This window comes from Littorina saxatilis, linkage group LG1 (assembly GCF_037325665.1).
Source record: "Littorina saxatilis isolate snail1 linkage group LG1, US_GU_Lsax_2.0, whole genome shotgun sequence".
In the NCBI taxonomy this organism is placed as follows: domain Eukaryota; kingdom Metazoa; phylum Mollusca; class Gastropoda; order Littorinimorpha; family Littorinidae; genus Littorina; species Littorina saxatilis.
Window position 1 is genome coordinate 99,685,169 of NC_090245.1, and position 25,327 is coordinate 99,710,495.

The 25,327-nt window shown below is 42.0% G+C and overlaps 1 protein-coding gene across 1 annotated transcript in view; it reads left to right on the forward strand.

Annotated features, from left to right (window-relative positions):
• The first annotated feature begins 937 nt into the window (after positions 1-937).
• The window catches only part of LOC138947343 (importin-11-like), a 31,550-nt gene continuing 7,160 nt past the window's right edge, over positions 938-25,327 (forward strand). The window contains exons 1-20 of the mRNA XM_070318802.1: positions 938-1,215; positions 4,433-4,533; positions 5,498-5,570; positions 5,975-6,178; positions 6,898-7,027; positions 8,687-8,794; positions 9,423-9,493; positions 10,938-11,031; positions 14,014-14,106; positions 14,552-14,707; positions 15,699-15,739; positions 16,725-16,863; positions 17,797-17,902; positions 19,085-19,248; positions 21,317-21,357; positions 21,687-21,752; positions 22,093-22,257; positions 23,211-23,403; positions 24,400-24,479; positions 25,033-25,209. Coding sequence (XP_070174903.1) covers positions 1,036-1,215; positions 4,433-4,533; positions 5,498-5,570; positions 5,975-6,178; positions 6,898-7,027; positions 8,687-8,794; positions 9,423-9,493; positions 10,938-11,031; positions 14,014-14,106; positions 14,552-14,707; positions 15,699-15,739; positions 16,725-16,863; positions 17,797-17,902; positions 19,085-19,248; positions 21,317-21,357; positions 21,687-21,752; positions 22,093-22,257; positions 23,211-23,403; positions 24,400-24,479; positions 25,033-25,209 — 2,382 coding nt within the window. The 5' untranslated portion in view covers positions 938-1,035. The remainder of the gene's footprint in view (positions 1,216-4,432; positions 4,534-5,497; positions 5,571-5,974; positions 6,179-6,897; positions 7,028-8,686; positions 8,795-9,422; positions 9,494-10,937; positions 11,032-14,013; positions 14,107-14,551; positions 14,708-15,698; positions 15,740-16,724; positions 16,864-17,796; positions 17,903-19,084; positions 19,249-21,316; positions 21,358-21,686; positions 21,753-22,092; positions 22,258-23,210; positions 23,404-24,399; positions 24,480-25,032; positions 25,210-25,327) is intronic.

Genomic DNA, 25,327 nt, shown 5'->3' on the forward strand with positions numbered 1-25,327 from the left:
AAAATAATAGATAAATAAAATATATACATATATAACTATAAGAGATATAAAAATCAAACATACACATATCGCGGGATTCACCAAGACACCATGTGAAGTACGTCATACATTACTAAAGTGACGTGACCGCTGAGGATGTATGACGTACACTACACTCTTGCCTGGTTATCGATCGTAGGATACAAGTTCAAAGTGTTTTCGTGATTCGTGTCGTTAGCATATTTGCTGGTTGAAGACCAAGCGAAACGATATCGTGCCGCTAGCATATATTTGCTAGCCAAACGATATCGTGCCGTTAGCAGCCTAACCAAACGATATCGTGTCGCTAGCATATATTTGCTAGCCAAACGATATCGTGCCGTTAGCAGCGGCCTTCTTATTTTTTACTTTTTAAATATTTTTTTAGGCTAGGGAGGGGGGGGGGGGGGGTTCCGGAAACCCCAGAAACCCCCCCTGGATCCGCCCCTGGAGTATGAAATCAAAAATATAGCTGTCTTTCAGTATCTCGTCATTATTCCCTTGGATGAAAATGGCTCTGCAGGATGCAGACCTGTACAAAACAACACCCCCCCCCCCCTCAAACAAACAAAAATGAAAATAATAATGATAATAAAAAAATTTAAAAAAAACATTTTGTCACCACTGATCAAATGTTTGGGGTAGGCATTTACTCGATACTGGGCGGTTACAAGGTAGTTTATGGTAATTCATTTTCAGTTGATGTTAATTGTTACTTTTGAATTTATGTGTAATTTTTTCTTCTACCTTCCGTGGTTTTTTTTTCTGTCTTGCTTCCTTCCTTCCTTTCTTTCTTTCTTTCTTTATTTCTAGCTTTGTACATGTATTTTTGTTTTGTAATCGGGCTGTCGTTGTTTTTCTTTGGTGCATTATGGTAAATAGACTAATTTGCATTTCATGGCTAGCAAAATCTATCACATGCGAGAATTTAAAGATGGCTGCGTCCATGTTACAATTTGTCGCATCATTCTGTGAATCATAACGTATCAACCACAGGTCGATTATTGTTTTAACTTTATGAAAACTACCATTAGCTGTATTCTCGTTGAAGGAAGAAAGATGGATCTCGATACGGCTGAACCAGTCGTGTTGCAGACACTTTCTCACGCGTGTAGTCAGGATGCGTCTGTCCTGAAACCTGCAGAACAACAACTGAAAGACTGGGAAACACAGCCTGGCTTCTACTCCATTCTGTCGGTGAGAATCATAGTAACCGTTGTACCTGATAGCCTTTCAGTGTAGCAACTCCTTTGTCACTGTCACTAGCGTCAGTGTTGTGTGAATACTGCTGAACAAGTCAGTTAGGCCTATCCTGCGAGAAAATAGTACTACAAGTACAACTTCTTTCAGTTTCAGTTGTACACGATGTAATTTATACTCATTATAGAGATAAGAAAAGTGAAACTCTCTCTCTCTCTCTCTCTCTCTCTCTCTCTCTCTCTCTCTCTCTCTCTCTCTCTCTCTCTCTGTCTCTCTCTCTCTCTCTCTGTCTGTCTGTCTCTCTCTCTCTGTCTCTCTCTCTCTTTCTTTCTCTCTCTCTCTCTCTCTCTCTCTCCAGGGGTCTCTTCCGGTGTGTCAAAGGAGCAACACACGTTTTTTGGAGCTCCTGATTTATCAGAGTTTCTGACACCAAAATGCCAGTCGTAGGACTCCCTACTGCTGCAGAAGACATCTTGTCCAGCCTACTGTGTAAACACACGGTGACATCGTGGAAAGTGGCCGGAACAGAAGAAGGAACAGTATTCGTACTCCGCTTGAAGTGTGACCGGGACGACCGTGGTTTCGCATGACACCTGCACCGACCGGTGCATGGAGACGCAAACCACCAGCCCAGCAAAAAAGAGACCAAAGAAGAGCAGAACAGAACAGTGCCAAGGTAGGAATGGAGAAAAACAATTTTCAATGCACAGTTGACAGTGACGCATGCCGTCAGACCGAGACAAATAATAACCAGTGTCATGTCAATAAGCCTGATGTAGGTCAAGCCAGCAAAAGCACGCACGTTCATGTCACTTGTCAGTGTAACAAAAGTCACCGTGAAGCAGTGCCAATGACCGTGGCTTGTCCACCCAACCACATTCCAATGTGCCAATGCTCACCCCTTTGGATGCAGAGCAAGATTCACGCATGAATGACGACACACCTGACCCAGATAGCACGCCGTGTATCAACAAACAAGCAAGCATGTCTTGTGTAAATGAAAACATAGAAACAGACAACCAGTCTTCTCAAGATGCCGTGACAGAAGCTCTGTTGTTCGACATACTTTCAGAGCTGCCTGAGAATAAGAAAACGCAGCTGAAATCTACATTCAGGAACATAAGGTTGAAGAAAATTGTGCGTCAGTCCAAAGGTAGCAAGAAAACGCTGCTGGCTGAAAGTGACGATTGTTTGCTGGTGTATGATTGTGAAATATGTGTTACCAGAACATATGCCGGGATACCAGATCTATGCAGCAGAAACAGCTTTGGAGGACATCCGACGGGACATGCTCTCCCTACGAAGAGGACAACAGGTGAACTGGGTCCGCCTCAAAGAAGAAACTGAGCAACTAACCACGGATTTACATGACTATGTGCGTATCATACGAACATTCCTCGAGACTGGAGAAAGACTGTGAATGTGGCTGCCTTTGTGTCGACTAAATAGCAGCGTCGTTATCCGGCAACGCGATCGAACACATTTACATTGGTCACAGACTAAAGACACTTTCGACTTGGATGTGACCAAGTGGAAAATAATTGAAGGGGTTGGTTTTCACCCTTTTTTGTACCGTACTTTTGCCGCGCATGAATTCTGTAACTTCCCCATTGCAAGGGGCCGACGGCCTATAAGCAATTAAACTATCGTATGGTATCTCTCTCTCTCTCTCTCTCTCTCTCTCTCTCTCTCTCTCTCTCTCTCTCTCTCTCTCTCTCTCTCTCTCTCTCTCTCTCTCTCGCTCTCTCTCTGGAAGGCGTCAGTCGCCAAACAGACTGTAGGGTCATCCAGAAATGTTGTTGTCCAAAGAAGCTAAATGGTCAGTGACCAGGGTTTAACCTGGGAGAAAAAAGCAATGGGACAATGTGTCCCCCTCATCCAAATTCCGATGGGACATAGTGATAGTCTAAGGCAAGAAGCACCAAAGAGGTCTGTATGCGTTTTGACTGAAGATGCAACATGGTGCCATCTCAGAAATAGCCGCTATATCGTGTTATCTGTGTGTGTCTGTGTGTGTGTGTCTGTGTGTGTGTGTGTGTGTGACTGTGTGTGTGTGTGTGTGTGTGTGTGTGTGTGTGTGTGATCCGATGTAAAGTGTACATTTGGTGGCGCAGTGGTATGTAATCTCAATGCGCCCTTTGACACACTGAAGGGAATTGTGATTGGACATTTTCAGATTCAATGCGCCAATGGTGCATGGCGCACTAGTATTGTACTAGTAAATGAAACCCTGAGTGACTGAGTGAGTCGATGCATCCTTTGACTCACTGAAAGGAATTATCCTGGGTCATTTTCAGATTGAATGCTCCAATAGCAGTTTTAGCACATCCGTAAACTGAACCCTGTAATGCGCCATTGGTGCATAACATCTCAACATGGCAAATGAGTGCATCAACAGTCCACTCAAGATACACAATACAAGGGCACCACCCTATGCAGATACATACATGTATACAATTACGTTACAATAGACACATTCTGAAAGTAACTCTCTCTGGTTTATATATCGATGTATGGGTTGTTAAAGAGTGAATACCCTTGCTTTTATGGGGACAAATATTACTCATTATTAGAGGAGCCAATCACGAACTAGGGGTGTGACTAAAACATGTGGACAGGAGCAGGATGTGAATTTATTTGTCCCTGAAAGTGAAAAAGCAAGGACGTTCACTTTTTCATAACCCATACAAACCGGGCTGAGTTATTTTTAAATATCGTCTGTTGAAACCGTGACAAATTCTACACATAAGACATAAGACATAAGACATAAGACTTTATTTCAACCATGTGCAGTACACTAGGGACATGTTTTGGCCAGAGTACAATCAATCAATCCATACACGCCCTTCCAAACATCGCTTGCAATCTCAGTCACACACACGCTCACGCACGCCCGCATACATTCCCCACACAAAACCCACAACAGCACACACGCGCAAGCATGCTCCTCCTTAACAAAACGTGCTTAACCATCAATTGTACATATGCGTAAGATAAACAGTATAGAAGTATCAGTAAGAATTATATATGTATCAGACATCAGTGATATGACGACAATAACTAAAATCACAAATCCTTAATAATTTTAAAACCAAAACACTCAGATGGAAGAAAATTTTTTAGGGAACATCACTTTGCTTCTTTGTAAAAATTCTGTTATTTTGAATGCAACAATGGCAGGTGTTTATTGATCGAGTTGATAACTTTTTTCCAGTCCATCTTCAGCAGATATGAGCTTGACGCGAATGTTCGCTGGCTGGCTGTGCTGTATTGTAAAAATGGAGTTGACCGCTACTGGAGAAGGACCGCACCAAAGTGAGTGAGATTTGTCAAACTTCAGAGGGCAAGGCAGGGATGGCCAAATCTCAAAATGTTTACCCGCCAGCCGGGCGAGTAACTTCAAGAAAGTCACTAGCCCGGCAGAAATTTCACTGGCCCGGTACATACCACAGTTGATCTGCAGTGTTTATATGGCTTTAAAACTCGATATTACAACCAAAAGTGTTGCATTTGACCAGAATTTTCACTGGCCAGCCGGGCGAGTTGCCAGGCAGTTTCTACTAGCCCGGCGATTTTTTACTCGCCCCGGGCGGGCGATTTGGGGCCATCCCTGCAAGGGAAAAAATCTTGAGATGATTTGTGGGAAGGGCAGCATTCAGCCCTTCAGCTAGTCTTTTTTTAATTTTATTTGTTGCGTTTGTGTGTTGTTTGACTTTGAGTTTGTTTTTGTGTTAGAGATTGGGGGGTTGTTGCTTTTTGTTTTATTTAATATTCGAACAAATTTTGTATCTGAATCAGTGAATGATATACCAAAAGTGGTCTTTCCTCTATCTCACTAGACATAAGTGTATGTAAAGTATAAATGGGGATGTGTGTATTTATTGTAAATGAGGGTCTCTTTCTTTCTCTCTCTCTCTCTCTCTCTCTCTCTCTCTTTATCTTTGTGTGTCTGTGCGTCCCAAGGACAGATTGTAAGAAAAGGCGTAGCCTTAAATCTTAATCCTTGTTAAATAAAGTTCAATTCAATTCAATTCTCTCTCTCTCTCTCTCTCTCTCTCTCTCTCTCTCTCTCTCTCTCTCTCTCTCTCTCTCTCTCTCACTCACTTTGTTTTGGCAAATTTTAAGCCAGAAAATGGAACTTATGTGTGCTTGGTTGCATGTGTATTTTTGTGTGTTTTCCGTTCATGTATTTTACCAACATAATCATAATGTGTATTACCTAAAGTTTGACTGCAAAAGATGCACTTTAGATGAAAAGAGTGAACTTCAAATGTTTCAGCGCGATAGCAGAGGCAGAGAAGGATATCATCAAGGCACGTCTTATTTCAACTTTCAGGGAGCCTGTCCCGCAAGTGAGTCACTCACCTCACTGAGTGTAATAAATTACAACCATTTTGTAGAAGTATGAACATGAGGTTTTGAAAAAAGGTAGTCTTAAAGTGGGGCTACATTTACAGAGGTTTTGAACAGAAAATCTGAGGATACAGGGTCTTAAATTTAAATTGGAGGGGTCTTCTATCAGGGGGGATGTGTGTGTGTGTGTGTGTGTGAGTGTGTGTGTGTGTGTGTTTTAAAAAAAGGGAGGGATGTCTTGAAACGGAGGACTCTTCCTTCTATTGGGGTCTCACAATTTTTTTATTTTTTTTTACTGTAATGGGACATGACGAAGGGGAGTCGTATACGCATTTGTTTTTCTTGTTTCAAGAGACGCTGGAGAAAACCCAAGTAACCCATTATTCTACTCTTGTCCATTCAGATAGCAACACAGGTGGCGGTGCTGACGTCAAAGATTTCACGCCTCGACTGCCCTCACCACTGGGAGGCGCTGGTCCCCACCTTACTGCAGGCCGTGCGATGCGACGACATTCTCGTCCAGCAGAGGGGGCTGCTTGTCTTGCATCATGTGACCAAAACGCTCGCCTCCAAACGACTTTCATCCGACAGAAAACTGTTTGAAAGTGTAAGTCTTTTTTTTTTTTATTGTTGAGTGTTATTGAGATTGTTGTCTTGTGAGTGGTTGATGCCTCTATGTGTGTCTGTCTGTCTCCAAATAACTCACTGCTGACATAAAACTGTTTGAAAGTGTAAGTTTTTTTTCATTGAGTGTTTTTAAGATTGTCATGTAAGGTTTTGATGCCTCTGTGAGTGTGTCTGTCTGTCTCATGTCTGTCTGTGTGACCAAATCGCTTGCCTCCAAAAAGCTGGGTGCCGACAACAAATGTGTTGAAAAGTGTAGGTAATGTGTTGGTCTGTCTTGTTGAATAAGAGAGGAAAGTGGTAGGTTATGCTTGATTCTAAAGCAATTCTTGTGCTAGCCAATTTCTTAACTGATATTTCTTTGCAGGTACAAATCTTAGCTCTGGCAACATACAGTGGCTATCTTATATTTTGAAGAGGAAATAAATCTGCCAAATTGAATATAAACCAGTAGGCTTAAGCGATGGGTGATTTTAGTTTTCTTCTGTTCAGACTTTTAATGGTTAAAGAATGGCTGGAAATGAATGGTTAAGGTGATGCTTGTGTCATGTGTGAGAATATTGGAAATCAAACTAGGAGAATTAGAATAAGGCACCACATGTATTGCAATGAACCTATCTTTTGCTTGTATTTTTGCAAGTACTTTGTCAACATGTTTGTGTGAGTGTTGATCTTTGAACACCGTTTACCCTTTTCTTTCAGCTGACGCTGGAAACCTTCGCCTTCATTGTCACTCTGTGGCAAACTCACCTGTCCCACTTTCTACACCTGGCCGCCCAACATGACGACAACATGGGCAGTAGTCTGGAACAAGCCAGGTTGGCTTTGAAAGGTCAGACACATGTCAGGATCAGACCTGTTTACTCATACGATTTCGTCGTATTTTGTGCGCCATGTTTCCAAGAATACGATAAATACGCTGGTTGATATTAAAATACGACGATTTCCAGTGTCATACTCTTACAGTTTTATCATCAGTGCGACATACGACGATTTCCAGTGTCATATTCTTACAGTTTTATCATCAGTGCGACATACGACGATTTCCAGTGTCATATTCTTAGCAGTTTTATCATCAGTGCGACGGACGTTGTATTGGAATTTCACTGTTTTACCTCGGTCATATGATTAAGAAGCACCTCTACCTGGTAAAAAAAATACACTCAATATTTTGAAAATACACTAAGTCTCCGTGGAAAATACGCCAACTGTTCCAATTAGGTTAACATGTCTGCAAGATCTGTATCTTTATAGATTTGTATCTGTAGGTTGTCTTTGAAAGGTAAAGCTGAAGACACATATCAAGATCTGTATCTGTAGGTTGGCTTTGAAAGGTGAGACTGAAGACACATATCAAGATCTGTATCTGTAGGTTGGCTTTGAAAGGTGAGACTGAAGACACATATCCAATTAGGTTAACAGGTCTGCAAGATCTGTATCTTTATAGATTTGTATCTGTAGGTTGTCTTTGAAAGGTAAAGCTGAAGACACATGAAACAGACTTCAGTTGTTATAATTGTTCAAACATCACAGAAACCATTTTGCATAACGGTCAAACTTGACTAGCATAAAGTCTGGCTCCCAAACTGTTATGCCATGTTTGTCCAGATTAAAGATTTGTATCATGAGAAACACACCTGTCACTCTGAGTAGGTAACGATTTCATTTCAAGTATTATCACATTTCAACAGGTAAAATATCAGAACTGTTGTTTTATAGTTAACAATCATTCCTGTTGTATCAGTTGGTACTACATTTGACGGGCGCTGTGGCGGGGTGGTAAGACGTCGGCCTCTTAATCGGAAGGTCGAGGGTTCGAATCCCGGCCGCGGCCGCTTGGTGGGTTAAGTGTGGAGATTTTTCCGATCTCCCAGGTCAACTTATGTGCAGACCTGCTAGTGGCTTATCCCCCTTTGTGTGTACACGCAAGCACAAGACCAAGTGCGCACGGAAAAGATCCTGTAATCCATGTCGGAGTTTGGTGGGTTATAGAAACACGAAAATACCCAGCATGCTTCCTCCGAAAACGGCGTATGGCTGCCTAAATGGCGGGGGAAAAACGGTTATACACGTAACATTCCACTCGTGCAAAAACACGAGTGTACGTGGGAGTTTCAGCCCACGAACGCAGAAGAAGAAGAAGAAGGTACTACATTTCAGTGCACATTTTTATGGCATATAGGTTCTCTGAGAATCAGCTTGAGGGAGAGATACTATTATATGAAGTCTTATATCGCGCGCGTATCTCCAGACTCGGACTCAAGGCGCAGGGATCTATTTATGCCGTGTGAGATGGAATTTTTTACACAATACATCACGCATTCACATAGACCAGATACCAGTTTGTGTGATTTGTTTTCAGACTTGAGATGTTATGAAATTCTGACTTTGGTTGAAAGTTTTTATTTTACGGCCAAATCATGCTTCAGAGTTACGCACTCATACTGTGTATGCCTTGCAATGAAACTTGTTATTTGTTTGATTGTTTCAGTTCTACGCAAACTGGTTATTTATGGCTTCAAGGAACCGCACATAAACAACGATGTCATGAATTTTGTCTCCTCCATTTTCCCTCAACTGGATGCTTTGTTGGATTGCAGTAAGTATACACTAAATATGAGAGTAAGCATGTGTGTGTGTGTCACTGTGTGTGTGTGTATGTCTGTGTGTGTGTGTATGTCTGTCTGTCTGTGCATTAACCCCCTTTCCTAACCTAGGTGGTGGGTTCAAGTGCTAGTCTTTCGGATGAGACGAAAAACCGAGGTCCCGTCGTGTACACTACATTGGGGTGTGCACGTTAAAGATCCCACGATTGACAAAAGGGTCTTTCCTGGCAAAATTGTATAGGCATAGATAAAAATGTCCATCAAATACCCGTGGGACTTGGAATTAAGTAAAAAAAATTCCATCTCACACGGCATTAAGTCTCAGGAAACATGAATACATGCATGCAGGAAAAAAAAATATATGGGTAGCGCCGTATATTGTATGGCAGCTCGCTTTCCCCGGGGAGAAAGCAGCCCGAATTTCCATGAGGGTAACCTCACTGGACTATAAATCTTATCCAATCCAATCCAATCCAATTAGAATGTAGATGTGAATGTGCATTTGAGTCTGTTAGCGAGTGTGCCTCTGTGTGTTTACCATACATATTTAATTTACAGAGAGCTTTCTTGGAAATTTGTTTATTGTTCGAGGGTTTTCATATTTTCTGTTCTGATTTGCAGGACGTAGTATGTGGGGAAATCACCAGATGCTAGAGAAATGTGAGCGCACCTTGACTACCATGACAAAAGTGGTATGAAGCTGTTTGTTCTTTAATCTTAAGAATAGACCCTATCGGTATTCCAAGCTCTCGTAAGCTCTCACAAACTTCACAGCACAAAAAAAGCATGTGGTACAGCGATCTGGCGCGAGCTGCAAAAGCAGGGGTTCGAAGTTCTCGCAACGTTGAAAGCATAACAAAGAGCGTGTCTCGCGGATATCTCGCGAGAGCTGCTCGGATACCGAAAAGGTCTATTGCAGACAATGCTTGGTGTTGTTGTTTTTTGAGTGCTTAGAACCATAGTTTGTGGGCTTCATTCCTTGATTGAAGTTTTGAGGGAATTGTGTCTGCAAAACTTTCCATGGATTGAAATTGAATAAGAACTGACTTGCAGTTGGGGAAATACGTTTAGAAAACATTATTGTACAGAAATTTACTGAGCGTTGAAATAAGAAGTAAATTGCAGTTGTGGAGATCAGGTTTTTTGTTGTTGTGTGTGTGGTGGTTTTTTTTAAAGCTTATATTAGGTTGATAGGAAGTGAATGAAAGTTGTAGAGATAGCATGCATTGCAGTATTCTTCTTCTTCTTCTTCTTCTTCTGCGTTCGTGGGCTGAAACTCCCACGTACACTCGTGTTTGTTTTTTTTGCACGAGTGGAATTTTACGTGTATGACCGTTTTTTACCCCACCATTTAGGCAGCCATACGCTGTTTTCGGAGGAAGCATGCTGGGTATTTTCGTGTTTCTATAACCCACCGAACTCTGACATGGATTACAGGATCTTTTTCGTGCGCACTTGGTCTTGTGCTTGCGTGTACACACAGGGGTGTTCGGACACCGAGGAGAGTCTGCACACAAAGTTGACTCTGAGAAATAAATCTCTCGCCGAACGTGGGGACGAACTCACGCTGACAGCGGCCAACTGGATACAAATCCAGCGCGCTACCGACTGAGCTACGTCCCTGCCCCGTTGCAGTATTCAATGGAACCCCCCTTTTGAGACCTCAACAAATCTCAACAAATTGGGCCTCAAAAAAGGAAGCAGTCTTAAAATGGGGGTCAATTTACAGCTGCTGTGAACAGAAAATGTGAAAAATGAAGGTTTTAGAAAGAGGGAAGTCATGAAAAGGAGCTCCACTGTATACCGTAATTACAATTGTCAGGCATGGGAATTGTTCGCCAAAAGGCAAATTTCCGCCGAATTTTTTTTGTTCCGCCGAAAAAGCTACAGTGTCCGCCGAAATAATAAATGGGGGAGGCAAAATTGGTTCTGAAAACTGAATTTAATGGCAAATTTGGAGCTCAGATGACACCAAATTGCACAATTTGGGTTCTTTGGAGAAAACTAGGCGCTTCGCGCCATTGACTTTGAGCTTACTTACAAATGTTCAGCCTTTTTCACTTTTTTCAATTCCCTTGCCTGAATAGTGATAGTGCTCGTGAACGCAGTGCTTATGTAAAAAGTGTTTATTTCCAGTTGCTGGACTTGCTGGAGAATCATCCTGCGTCCTATGTGCGCTTTATTCACACCACCCTACAGTTTGTTCTCACCTACAACTTTACCACCAAAGGTGAGATTTGATAGGTGTGTCCTCTGACAGTACCACCAAAGGTGAGATTTGATAGGTGTGTCCTCTGACAGTACCACCAAAGGTGAGATTTGATAGGTGTGTCCTCTGACAGTACCACCAAAGGTGAGATTTGATAGGTGTGTCCTCTGACAGTACCACCAAAGGTGAGATTTGATAGGTGTGTCCTCTTACAGTACCACCAAAGGTGAGATTTGATAGGTGTGTCCTCTTACAGTACCACCAAAGGTGAGATTTGATAGGTGTGTCCTCTGACAGTACCACCAAAGGTGAGATTTGATAGGTGTGTCCTCTGACAGTACCACCAAAGGTGAGATTTGATAGGTGTGTCCTCTGACAGTACCACCAAAGGTGAGATTTGATAGGTGTGTCCTCTGACAGTACCACCAAAGGTGAGATTTGATAGGTGTGTCCTCTGACAGTACCACCAAAGGTGAGATTTGATAGGTGTGTCCTCTTACAGTACCACCAAAGGTGAGATTTGATAGGTGTGTCCTCTTACAGTACCACCAAAGGTGAGATTTGATAGGTGTGTCCTCTTACAGGAATTGGCACAAAGTACAAGCATTCTCTGCATAAAGAATCAAGTGCTTGCCACAAACATATTATTGCAAGCAAGGCTTCTCAAAGGGCTTTTTATACAGCCTGTTGCTAACTGATTTTTTTAAGAAGATTGCCTACCATGTTGCAAAAAACAGATGCAGATTTGAAGGTCTGTGCTTGGTGAGTAATTTTCTTTTTACATTTAGTCAAGTTTTGACTAAATGTTTTAACGTAGAGGGGGGAATCGAGACGAGGGTCGTGGTGTATGTGTGTGTGTGTGTGTGTCTGTCTGTGTGTGTGTGTAGAGCGATTCAGACTAAACTACTGGACCGATCTTTATGAAATTTGACATGAGAGTTCCTGGGTATGATATCCTCATACGTTTTTTTCATTTTTTGGATAAATGTCTTTGATGACGTCATATCCGGCTTTTCGTGAAAGTTGAGGCGGCACTGTCACGCCCTCATTTTTCAACCAAATTGGTTGAAATTTTGGTCAAGTAATGTTCGACGAAGCCCGGACTTCGGTATTGCATTTCAGCTTGGTGGCTTAAAAATTAATTAATGACTTTGGTCATTAAAAATCGGAAAATTGTAAAAAAAATATTTTTTTTATAAAACGATCCAAATTTACGTTCATCTTATTCTCCATCCTTTGCTGATTCCAAAAACATATAAATATGTTATATTTGGATTAACAACAAGCTCTGAAAATTAAATATATAAAAATTATTATCAAAATTTTTTTAACAAAATTAATTTAAAAACACTTTCATCTTATTCCTTGTCGGTTCCTGATTCCAAAAACATATAGATATGATATGTTTGGATTAAAAACACGCTCAGAAAGTTAAAACGAAGAGAGGTACAGAAAAGCGTGCTATCCTTCTAAGCGCAACTACTACCCCGCTCTTCTTGTCAATTTCACTGGCACTGCCTTTGCCACGGGCGGTGGAGTGACGATGCTACGAGTATACGGTCTTGCTGCGTTGCGTTGGGTTCAGTTTCGTTCTGTGAGTTCGACAGCTACTTGACTAAATGTTGTATTTTCGCCTTACGCGACTTGTTTTTGTTTTTTTAGATATTTGTTTACCTCTCTGTGGATACTTTTCTAGCTGTAGTAGTATGCACTGTATGGCTTAATTTTTACAAAAAAGGTGGTGAGGTGGAGTGTGCAAATGTACAGAGTTTCAGTTGGTAGTGAATTGGACAGGTTTCACTTGAGTAATATTAAAAATGCAGGACCTGAGTCACAGCATTGAGAGCAACGATTTGTTTTTTTGTCGCAGATTACAGTATAAACAGCCAGGAGCTTCCCACAGCTATCTCACAGATGCCTATACATACCTTTTGTGTTGCCAGCCAAACAAAACTGCATGCAGTTTGTCAGTTCGCATCTCCCGCCAAATAGTAATTAACATTTTCCATGAAAAGGACTGGGTGGCCGAGTGGTAACGCACTTGCGCTCGGAATCGAGAGGTTGCGTGTTCGACCCTGGGTCAGGCCGCTATTTTCTCCCCCCTTTCCTAACCTAGATGGTGGGTTCAAGTGCTAGTCTTTCGGATGAGACGAAAAACCGAGGTCCCTTCGTGTACACTATATTGGGGTGTGCACGTTAAAGATCCCACGATTGACAAAAGGGTCTTTCCTGGCAAAATTGTATAGGCATAGATAAAAATGTCCATCAAATACCCGTGTGACTTGGAATAAAGGCCGCGAAAGGTGAACATTCGCCTAACAGGCTTGAGGTTTGCTGGTCGATGTGAATGCGTCATATATTGTGTGTAAAAATGTCTGTTTGTCTGTCTGTCTGTAAAAAATTCCATTTCACACGGCAGAAATTAATATGTAAAGCGCGGAGAGCACTTGTGGTTCGCGCTATATAAGCTCACCATAATAATAATAATGAACACGTTCTTGGGCTCAAGGCTGTGTGTGGAATGCCAAAATGGACCCCCATACCATTTTTTACAAGTTTCTTACGTCATCACACACAATGTCTTGACGAAAAGTGCCCCAAACAGAAAGAATTCTCCCTCTCGCCGAGACTAATAGACTTCCATGTAGGCTTTTGACGTAATTAGTTCACGTGTGGGACTTGATATGGGCGTTGTCAAGAGCGACTCAGGCCTGCCCGCGGCAGTCCAAAATTAATTCGTAAAAAATTTGCTGTGTTTGACTCCTTGCATGAAATTCAGTGAAACTTGGTATTTTTTCAAACGGATACCTGCCCGAGGCATGACGGAAAGACGCAGCTCTGAACACCTGGAGTTGACATGTCCAGTAGCTTTAAGCACTTCAGACATTTCCTACCAAAATGGAGGGAACCACCACTATGTTTCATTATTGTTGTGTGCTAACTGTTTGCATGTCTTTAATTTGAATGCGTCACTGTGTTTAATTATTATTATTATGTTTGCAGGTCTTTTGTTTGAACGCTTCACTGTGCATTCCTTCAACCTGATGAAAGGCATTCTGTTCTGTGAAACCTACAAGCCTCGCAAGAACAACAAAGGTAAACCTTCTTTGTATCAGTTACCAGACCATGACTGATGACACTGGAATCTTCAGAAAATTGTCTTTTCTTTGTGTTCTCTTGAAAAGACTGCCTATATTTTTATCCGGAGGAATTGCATGTTTGGAAATTGGTCATTAAAAATCTCAACATTCCAAATAGAATTAAAATTTTAGTAATTGATCCAAAACGGATGAAACTTACAAACCTCGCAACAACAATAAAGGTAAATTTTCTTTGTGTTCTCTTGGAAAAACAACCTACATTTTTCTCCTCAAGAATTGCCACAGTTTTAGAAAAATTAGGTGTTTTGAAGAGTGAGTCATGGGGGTGATTTTCTGATTTGTATGGACAGAAAACAAATTCCTAAACAGAAGTAGTTTTATTAAACAGAAAATCTGAACCAAAGTTTCCACTCGATAAAGTTTTCCCTGACTGTTTCCAGAGGACTGCAGTGCAGTGTGTTTAGAGGCCAGACAGATCGTGACGGATTTCTTCACCTTTGAGACGCTGTCGGAGGTGTGCCGTCGCCTGGTCTCACAGTACTTCCTGCTCACCACCGACGATCTCACATTGTGGGAGGCCGACCCGGAAGAGTTTTGTGAGTGGCTTTTAATTGTGGTTGCGAGTGTCTGTTTGTTTGTTTGTTCGTTCATGGGCTGAAACTCCCACGGCTTTTACGTGTATGACCGTTTTTACCCCGCCATTTAGGCATCCATACGCCGCTTTCGGAGGAAGCATGCTGGGTATTTTCGTGTTTCTATAACCCACCGAACTCTGACATGGATTACAGGATCTTTTTCGTGCGCACTTGGTCTTGTGCTTGCGTGTACACACGGGGGTGTTCGGACACCGAGGAGAGTCTGCACACAAAGTTGACTCTGAGAAATAAATCTCTCGCCGAACGTGGGGACGAACTCACGCTGACATTGGCCACATACAAATCCAGCGCGCTACCAACTGAGCAACATCCCCGCCCTGCTAGTGTCGGTGACCTTGATGTACAGTTGTTGCATACAGTGGCACCCCCCTTTTAAGACCTAAAAAAATTGGGTCTTTAGAAGGAGGGAGTCTGAAAATGGGGGTACATTTATAAAGGTTCTGAACAGGGGGTCTTAAATTGGAGGGGGGGGGGGGGGGGTCTTAAATTGGAGGAGGGGGGGGGGGGGTCTTAAATTGGAGGAGGGGGGGGGGCGGGGTCTTAAATTGGAGGAGGGGGGGGGGGTCTTAAATTGGAGGAGCGGGGGGGGGGTCTTAAAAGGCGGGTTCCACTGTACTTTTCTTCTCCCTGTGTTTTTGTTTTCTTCTACTTTCTCGGGTTCATACATTTTCATTGTTATTCATTTAAAACTAATTACTGTTCAGTGCAGGTTTTTTTGTGGTCGTATTATTTTCTACTTACTGGTTGTTGTAAAATGGCTGTACTCTAATATTGAGTCATTACCACACTATCGTAGCTTACTATCAACAAGTCAAGGCATCTCTTGCTCAGAAATGAGTAGTTTACTCTGTGTGTGTGTGTGTGTGTGTGTGTGTGTGTGTGTGTGTGTGTGTGTGTCTCAATTTTATGTTGTGTTATCTTTTCTTTTCAGGCCAAGAAGAGGGTGGTGACTCATACAAATATTCCTTGAGGGTGAGAGAATAAAGAAGTTTTCCAAATAAAGGATTTTTTCTCCCCCAAATTAATTCATAAAACAAAATCTCACTCTGCGCAGAAAGCAGTCAGGCTTTTGATTTGTGGTATGTATCATAGTGGAGGCATGATCGGATCTCCTGTAAAGCCTGGTCTGATCTCCTGTAAAGCCTGGTCTGATCTCCTGTAAAGCCTGGTCTGATCTCCTGTAAAGCCTGGTCTGATCTCCTGTAAAGCCTGGTCTGATCTCATGTAAAGCCTGGTCTGATCTCATGTAAAGCCTGGTCTGATCTCATGTAAAGCCTGGTCGGATCTCATGTAAAGCCTGGTCGGATCTTATGTCAAGCATGGTCTGATCTCCTGTAAAGCCTGGTCTGATCTCCTGTAAAGCCTGGTCTGATCTCCTGTAAAGCCTGGTCTGATCTCCTGTAAAGCCTGGTCTGATCTCATGTAAAGCCTGGTCTGATCTCATGTAAAGCCTGGTCTGATCTCATGTAAAGCCTGGTCTGATCTCATGTAAAGCCTGGCCGGATCTCCTGTAAAGCCTGGTCGGATCTCCTGTAAAGCCTGCTCGGATCTCATGTAAAGCCTGGTCTGATCTCATGTAAAGCCTGGTCTGATCTCATGTAAAGCCTGGTCGGATCTCATGTAAAGCCTGGTCTGATCTCATGTAAAGCCTGGTCTGATCTCCTGTAAAGCCTGGTCGTATCTCCTGTAAAGCCTGCTCGGATCTCATGTAAAGCCTGGTCTGATATCATGTAAAGCCTGGTCTGATCTCATGTAAAGCCTGGTAAAGCCTGGTCGGATCTCAGATAGCAGGGATGACCAAAAGAAGGTTTAAAAACAACCAGTCAACAAGCTAACTTATCATTCGTCACATTCACTCACAAGTCACATGCACGCATTACACCACAGGTTCAATGTCCTAATTACTTTGCTCATTTCTATTCTCATGTCTGAATGTTACCATTCATTACATCAACAGCCGTGCACGGAGGTGTTGTTTCTGACCATCTTCAAGGAGTACCGACTGTCCTTGACCCCTGTCTTGCTGCAGCTGGTGGAGGTCAACCAGGGCCCGTGTAACCCTGACGACATGCAGGCCGTCCTCAAAAAGGACGCAGGTAAATAAAGAGGATTCGGCCCACCCACCCACCCCACCCCCAATTTTTAAGACCTACACAAATCTGATAAACTCAGGTCTTTAAATGGAGAGAGTCTTAAAATCTTCATGAATTTACAGAGGTTATGAACAGAAAGTCTGAAAAAGCAAGATCTTAGAAAGGGGGTGGTGGGGGGGTCTGAAATTGAGGGGTCTTCAAGGGGAGGTGGGGGGGGGGGGGGTTTACTGTACGTCTTAGTGAGTCTGTGCAAGTAAGAACACAGCAGTAGGCACATACATGTGAACACATGCAGGCTGGTGTGCACAAGAGCTTGTGCATGTTTGCACCATAACTAACGAGTGTGCATACACACAAATACAGACTCAGAAACAAACTTATACTTATAGCTACACACGCTATGCATACACACACACACACACACACACACACACACACACACACACACAGACACACACGCACACACGCACGCAAACACACACATGCCTTCATACAATGTCTTGTTACGCTTATGCTAAATATTAATGACACTTGTCTTATCCATGAGAACTGTGATGATAATTATTACACCCCCGGTATAGGGGTGTGTATAGGATTCGGTCGATGTGTTTGTTTGTGTGTGTGTTTGTGTTCGCATATAGATCTCAAGAATGAACGGACCGATCGTCACCAAACTTGGTGAACAGGTTCTATACATTCCTGAGACGGTCCTTACAAAAATTGGGACCAGTCAAACACACGGTTAGGGAGTTATTGGTGGATTAAGATTCTACAAGGACTTATAGAGGGACATATTAATGGTCAAAGGGAAATAACCTTCTCAGTTGGTGGCAGTGAGAATGGTAAGGACGGGGGTGTTTTTCCTACCTCGGAGGAATTTCTTGTTTTCACTGCAATTGGAACTGTTTTACTGAGGCTGGTTTCCTTCATCTTCAGTGTACGATGCTGTGGGTCTAGCATCGTTTGACCTGTTCGACGAAATCGATTACGATTCATGGTTCACAAACCATCTGTTGAAAGAACTTCAAATTAAGGATGAAAGGTAATTTGCTGTCCTATTAATTGCATTTCTTGATTATTCCTATGTTACCTGTGGTTATGTAGTTTCTCAGTATTTTTAGATTCTGCTTGAAGTTACGATAGGTTTTATAGGTGTGTTGCGTGACATATACTGGGTTTTCTCATATGCTGTCAAATTTTAATAGTGATTTGATGATTTTTACACCCCCGGTATAGGGGTGTGTATAGGTTTCGGTCGATGTGTTTGTGTGTTTGTGTTCGCATATAGATCTCAAGAATGAACGGACTGATCGTCACCAAACTTGGTGAACAGGTTCTATACATTCCTGAGACGGTCCTTACAAAAATTGGGACCAGTCAAACACACGGTTAGGGAGTTATTGGTGGATTAAGATTCTACAAGGACTTATAGAGGGACATCTTAATGGTCAAAGGGAAATAACCTTCTCAGTTGGTGGCAGTGAGAATGGTTATTTCCCTTTGACCAACTGGGGTGTTTTTCCTACCTCGGAGGAATTTCTTGTTTTTTATGTTTGTACATGCTTCAGTTGTTGTGCTTCTGTGTTTTTTTTCTTTTCCTAGATTGCATCAGGTTATTTGAAACATGCTACTAATCATGGTTTATGTGTACAGATTTGTGCAAACCTCCCGGTACTTATTGTCAGAACAAATCTGCAGAGATTTATATGTCCGCTTGAATCTGAGCCAGTGGATCATTCAGAGACAGCTGCTTTTCTTTCTGTGTTGGTGTGTTTTCAGATCTGAGAAATAAAGGGAAGTAAGCACTCCAAATGAATGCGACATGTGCAACAGAGTTAGTGAGAGTAATGCAATAGCAATCTCCTTGCACTTGAGAGAATAACAAGTATTGAAATGCAACGTCTTTCATCCTCATGGTTTGTTTTCAGCTATCGCATAATAAATGAGAGTTATGTTGAACCAATCTCCTGAGTTAAGGTGCATGAAGCGAAACTGGGTGCCTCCCAACTGGGTGGGAGCCAGCCGCTGGGTCTGTTGGTTGAAATCACAACAAATCTCAATTTTAACCAATCAGACTCCGCGGCTGGCTCCCACAGAATTGGGTGACACCCAGTTTCGCTTCTCGCACCTGAACCCAGGAGATTGGTTCCTCAGCCCTGATACGTGAAATGATAACGAGCATTGAAATGAAATATCCGCTTCTAACCTCATGGTTTGTTTTCAGCTACCGCATCATCCGGAAGCGCGTGGTGTGGCTGATGGGCCAGTGGGTGGGGGTGAAGATGTCGGTGGAGCTACGGCCCGCTCTGTACGACGCCATCATGTCGCTGCTGCACAAAGACGAAGATCTGGCCGTCAGGCTGGAGGCCGCACAGACACTCAAGACTGATATCCTTGTCGCTCAATCAATCACACATGCACGCAAGCACGCACACACACACATACACACAGACACTCGAGACTGATATCCTTGTGGCTTTAAATCATAATAAATATCATAATAATAAATTACTTTGCCATAGTACCAGTCCCAGAAATGGATCCAGGCTCTTTGTTGCCGTGTGCCAGATTTTGCAGAACAAATGTGTGTGTGTTTATGTTAATGAGTGTTGAACAGACGCATTAAATTTCAAAAAGGCACATGCACAGACACTCAAGACTGATATCCTTGTCGCTCAGTCATGCTGCAAGTTTTTGTTCTGTCAGATGTTGCAGAACAAATGTGTGTGTGTTTATGTTTATGTTTTAGCAAAATCAGAGTGTTGAACAGACACGTTAACTTTCAAAAAGCACACACAGAGACACTCAAGACTAATATCCTTGTCTCTCATGCTGTGGATGTTTGTTCTGTCAGATTTTGCAGAACAAATGTGTGTGTGTTTATGTTTTTGCAAAGGTAGAGTGTTAAACAGACACGTTAAATTTAAAAAAAAGCACACACACACATGCACGCATAGACACTGAAGACTGATATCCTTGTAGCTCAATTATGCTGCACGTTTTTGTTCCGTGTCAGAGTTTGGAGAACAAATGTGTGTGTGTTTCTGTTTCTGTTTTTGCAAAAGCAGAGTGTTGACAGGTCAACTGTATGAACAGACTCAGATGGTATCCATGTTCCACACAAGAGTCCTCGGTCATTCTGCCATAAATGCGGGTGGCTGATCACTCTTAAACACGCACATAACTTGGAAGTGTAACTCTTGTTGCTGCTAGCTTTTCACTGGGAGGAAGCGACCCGAATTTCCAAGCAATGGAATAATAAAGTAATGGAAATGGAAATGAACAGACACATTCAATTTTGAAAAGGCACACGTGCACGCACACACACCCATCCCTATGTGTATGCTGGTCCATTAAACTGGATAGATTGGGGGAGGATTCCGTTGTTAGGCCAAAAAAATAAAATAGGTCTGTTTACGGTAACATAGGCCAAAAAAATAGGGTCGGTAGGTCGTGATTTTTTTTTTTTTTTTTTTTTCCTTCCAAAAAACCATATTTTTACGTTATTTTGCAAAAAAAAACAAAAGATTTTTGACTCACATGCGAAGCAAAAGTGAGTCTATGTACTCACCCGAGTCGTCCGGCCGTCCGGAAAACTTTAACGTTGGATATTTCTTGGACACTATTCAGTCTATCAGTACCAAATTTGGCAAGATGGTGTATGATGACAAGGCCCTAAAAAACATACATAGCATCTTGACCTTGCTTCAAGGTCAAGGTCGCAGGGGCCATAAATGTTGTCTAAAAAACAGCTATTTTTCACATTTTTCACATTTTCTCTGAAGTTTTTGAGATTGAATACCTCACCTATATATGATATATAGGGCAAAGTAAGCCCCATCTTTTGATACCAGTTTGGTTTACCTTGCTTCAAGGTCACAGGAGCTCTTCAAAGTTGGATTGTATACATATTTTGAAGTGACCTTGACCCTGAACTATGGAAGATAACTGTTTCATGTGGGGCACATGTTATGCTTTCATCATGAGACACATTTGGTCACATATGATCAAGGTCAATGTCACTTTGACCCTTATGAAATGTGACCAAAATAAGGTAGTGAACCACTAAAAGTGACCATATCTCATGGTAGAAAGAGCCAATAAGCACCATTGTACTTCCTATGTCTTGAATTAACAGCTTTGTGTTGCATGACCTTGGATGACCTTGACCTTGGGTCAAGGTCACATGTATTTTGGTAGGAAAAATGTGTAAAGCAGTTCTTAGTGTATGATGTCATTGCTAGGTTTAGGTCAAGCATGTGAGTCGTATGGGCTTTGCCCTTCTTGTTTTTTTGTTTTTTTTCCCCAAATGCCAAAAAAAAAGTCTAGGGTCGCGCGAAAAAAATAGGGTCGGTCGGGTTACCGTAAACAGACTATTTTTTGGGGGGGGCCTTACCGTTCCATTACAGGATGTGATAAAAAGCTGGTGATCCACTGTTTACCTTGACTTGTGCACCTGTCGACGACTTTGAGTTCAGCACAGAACAGCTTCTGCCTGTAAGTTTGTGATAGCGTGTGTGCGTGTTAGTGTGCGTGCGTGCATGCATGTGTGTGTGGTTCATTTGCATTCTTTTAGATATTAAAATGTGTTTGATTTACCTTAAAACAGAACAAGTGAAAGAACAGAATTTAACAATTCAGACTTTCTGATACATGTATTAACCCCTTTCACTTGCTTACTAGGATTCATTGGAGGAGGGATGGATTGTGTGCATAACTTCTCTTATCCAACTTGTTTGCAATTGATCTAACAAATTGAATAGTCATGCTTGAATTTTTGAATTGCTTGACTGAGATGATAGCAATGACAAACTTTATGTGTGCAGTACATCGAGCCAGTCTTCTCCTTGCTCTTCAACCTTCTGAAGGAGGTCAGAGAGTGCGACACCAAGGTCAGGGTCATTTCATTTTGTTGTTACTTTAGTCATAGTTAAACAATTGCATTTATTTGGGCGCTTGTCTCTATGTTACATATTATTGTGCTTGTGCTTGTGAATATTGTGTTTTGTCAAAAATTAATCATCCCATTAACTAACTATTCTTTTTACATTTAGTTACATTACAGCTACATTTTCCATATCATTGTGTCCGGGCTTTCAGTCTCGGTCTGCGGGGTATCCGTCCACGAAGCATTGTCTTCATGAAATGAAGTGCGTTCAGTATCATTTTATGAGTTTGACAAAATGACTAAATATGTTAATTTCGCTTCACGCGACTTGAATTTTGTTGCAGATGCATGTTTTGCACGTGCTGTCCTTCGTGATTGAGCGAGTTGGCGCCGAGATTCGGCCGTACATTGCCTCCCTGGTGCAGTACCTGCCGCTGTTGTGGCAGGAGTCAGCGGAACACAACATGCTGCGCTGTGCCATCCTCACCACCCTCATTCACCTCGTGCAGGTCAGTAGGTTTTTCACGTCTTTGTTTCTTATTGACACTGATATATATTGAGCATACAGTGGAACCCCTCTTTCAAGACTCCCAAATTGAAGACTTCCCCCTTTTTTAGACCTTGGTTTTTCACATTTTGTGTTCATAACGTCTGTAAATTTATCTCCAGTTTAAGACTCCCTCCTTTTTAAGACCAGCTTGCTCAGATTTATTTATCATTTTATGCAAATGTTTGTGTTAAACTGGCATTTTAAGGAGATGAGAGATGTTGAGAGGGTTTATTTAGTTGTTTGGCTGGTAAGTGAATCGATGGTTAGAAAACGCTACCGTTGCTGAGCTTTGGTTCAGTTTTGTGTGTTGCATGTAGTTGACTTATTTGTACTTTGTGGGAAAGTACCGATATTATATTTTGTAAACACAATATTTATGCTTGGACGAGAATGCAGGTGAACTTTCTAGTCCTGTCAAAACAAGTTGTTTACCATGCTGTTTTAGTCGTGAGTTCGTGGCGTTCGTTCGGATTAAGTGTGTCGGCGCTTTTGATGTACGTCAGAGAGAATGTCGCTAGTTTAGTCCATGCACGGCTCGTATAATGTAGTTGTATCGTGTTCGGTCTGGAATATTCTCGAGATTGAGTATTTACTATATATGCCAGCGCGATTTGAATGTTAAAAAAGCTTCTATTTGAGTTCTGCTAGATGTGCAGTGGTATGTATGTAATGCTAAATAAATCCTCGAACTCAATTTGACGAGTTGTTTTCTGCTGCTGCGAAGACGGGCGACGTAGAATAAAAGAACACAACTATACGACGTTTGAGAACTTGTGGCAATCTCAAGTGTCGTGTAACACGATGGTTGTCTGTGTGTGTGTGTTGTTGGTTTTTTTGTTTGTTTTTTACCTTTGCTTGTCTACCTTTGACTATTTTGTGTGAACGCAATATGTGAAGTGGTTGTCATGGCAGGGTTACGGCCAGGAGTCGACACAGCTGCACCACTTCATCCTGCCGGTCATCCACGCCAGCACCGACACCAAGCAGGACCAGCACGTCTATCTGCTGGAGGACGGGCTGGAGCTCTGGCACATAACGCTCCTCAACGCTCCTCTGTCTTCCCCGCCACTCCTCAAACTCTTCAAGAACATGCCGCAGCTGCTGGGTGAGTGAGAATTGCAGCTTATGGGGAAGGATTGTCATGCGGGCGTTTTTCTGTCAGTTTTATTTTTAGAGTCTTTGAGAAAAATCTTTGGCTCAAAGTTCAAGGATAAATTCACATTATCAGTATAACTAAGTTGTCAAAATGTTGTTCTTTTCCTTGCACAAGTTTTAGAAGTCTTGTCATGGAAGCGTTTTTCTGTCAGTGTTCCTAAGGTCTTTGAGAAAAAATCTATGGCTTGAAGTTCAAGGATAAATTCATCTGCTAGTTGTCAAAAAGTAGTTATTTTCCTTGTGCAAGTTTTGATAGAATCTTTGTGAATTGGTTTTTGTCAATGACCTGTATTACCCAATATTGACGGACTGTGTGATGATATCTTCTGCTATGGTCTGTTGAGACAGTGATATCAAAATCGAGACAGGAGGTCGAGATTTTGATATCACTGTCGAAACAGACCAATAGCAGAAGATATCATCACACAGTCAGTCAATGTTAGATATATTGCTAATTCTCTGGACATTTTGTATTTACTGTAAAGAAATTACAAAAGTATTTGTCTCAGTTTTGGCTGTTCCATATCCCTCCCTCTGATTATTATTTCTTTTTGTTCACTCTTTTCTTGTACTTTTCAGTATTTTAAAATGTCTTTCCTTTCAAAAAGTCTTTAGTCACTTGCTCAACTAAATTCTGGGATAATTACATTTTCATATATATTTTGAAGTGGGGAAGCAATAAAGAGGTCGTCGATATCAAAACTGATATCAACGGAAATGTCGTCGATATCACTTTTGCACTGAGCTCAGTTTTGCCCAATTGACCAATGGAAATCCACGTAACATATGAAATAGCAATATTGGGTTTTGTCACTGACCTGTATTCATATAGCATTGTTAGTCAAAACATTGTTGTTGTTTTCTCCTGCTACAAGTTTGAGAATAACCTTTGTGAAATAATATTTGTCACTGAACTTTGTGCATATAGTGTTTTTCTCGTTCACAGAGGTGAGCACGGAGAACCTTCGCCTGTGTCTGAAGATCACGCAGATCTACGTCTTGCTAGGGGCCCGGGACTTTATGCAGGTCAGTGCTTTTCTTCTTCTTTTAGGTTACGCTCGTGGTTTTGCATTCTTTGCATGTACTGACTTTTGTAGGAGCTTTCTTTGTACCATCCTGTTTCTCGGGAGTATTCTTTGTACCACCCTGTTTCTCTTTTTTCAGGAATATTCTTTGTACAACCCTGTTTCTCTTTTTTCACGAGTATTCTTTGTACCATCCTGTTTCTCAGGAGTATTCTTTGTACCATCCTGTTTCTCTTGTTCAGGAGTATTCTTTGTACCATCCTGTTTCTTAGGAGTATTCTTTCGTCGCGATATAACCTTCGTGGTTGAAAACGACGTTAAACACCAAATAAAGAAAGAAAGAAAGAAAGGAGTATTCTTTGTACCATCCTGTTTCTTAGGAGTATTCTTTGTACCACCCTGTTTCTCTTTTTCAGGAGTACTCTTTGTACCATCCTGTTTTTTATGAGTATTCTTTGTACCACCCTTTTTCTCTTTTACAGGAGTATTCTTTGTAACACTCTGTTTTTCTTTTACAGGAGTATTCTTTGTACCACTCTCTTTATTTTTCACAGGAGTATTCCAGCGTACTTGTGTCCTCGCTGGCTCACCTGATGACGGACCTGAAGGCGGAGGGGATTATGTTGATCCTGCGTCTGATGGAGCTGGTGCTGAAAGCGTTCCCCGCTGAGGGTCCCCATGTCTTCATGCCCATGCTGCCCTCTGTGCTGCACGCCATGCTGGAAGGGGAGGTAAGTGTGGTAGGCTTGTGAGAAGGGAGATAACTCCTACCCTCTGTGCTGCACGCCATGCTGGAAGGGGAGGTAAGAGTGGTAGGCTTGTGAGAAGGGAGGTAACTCCTACCCTCTG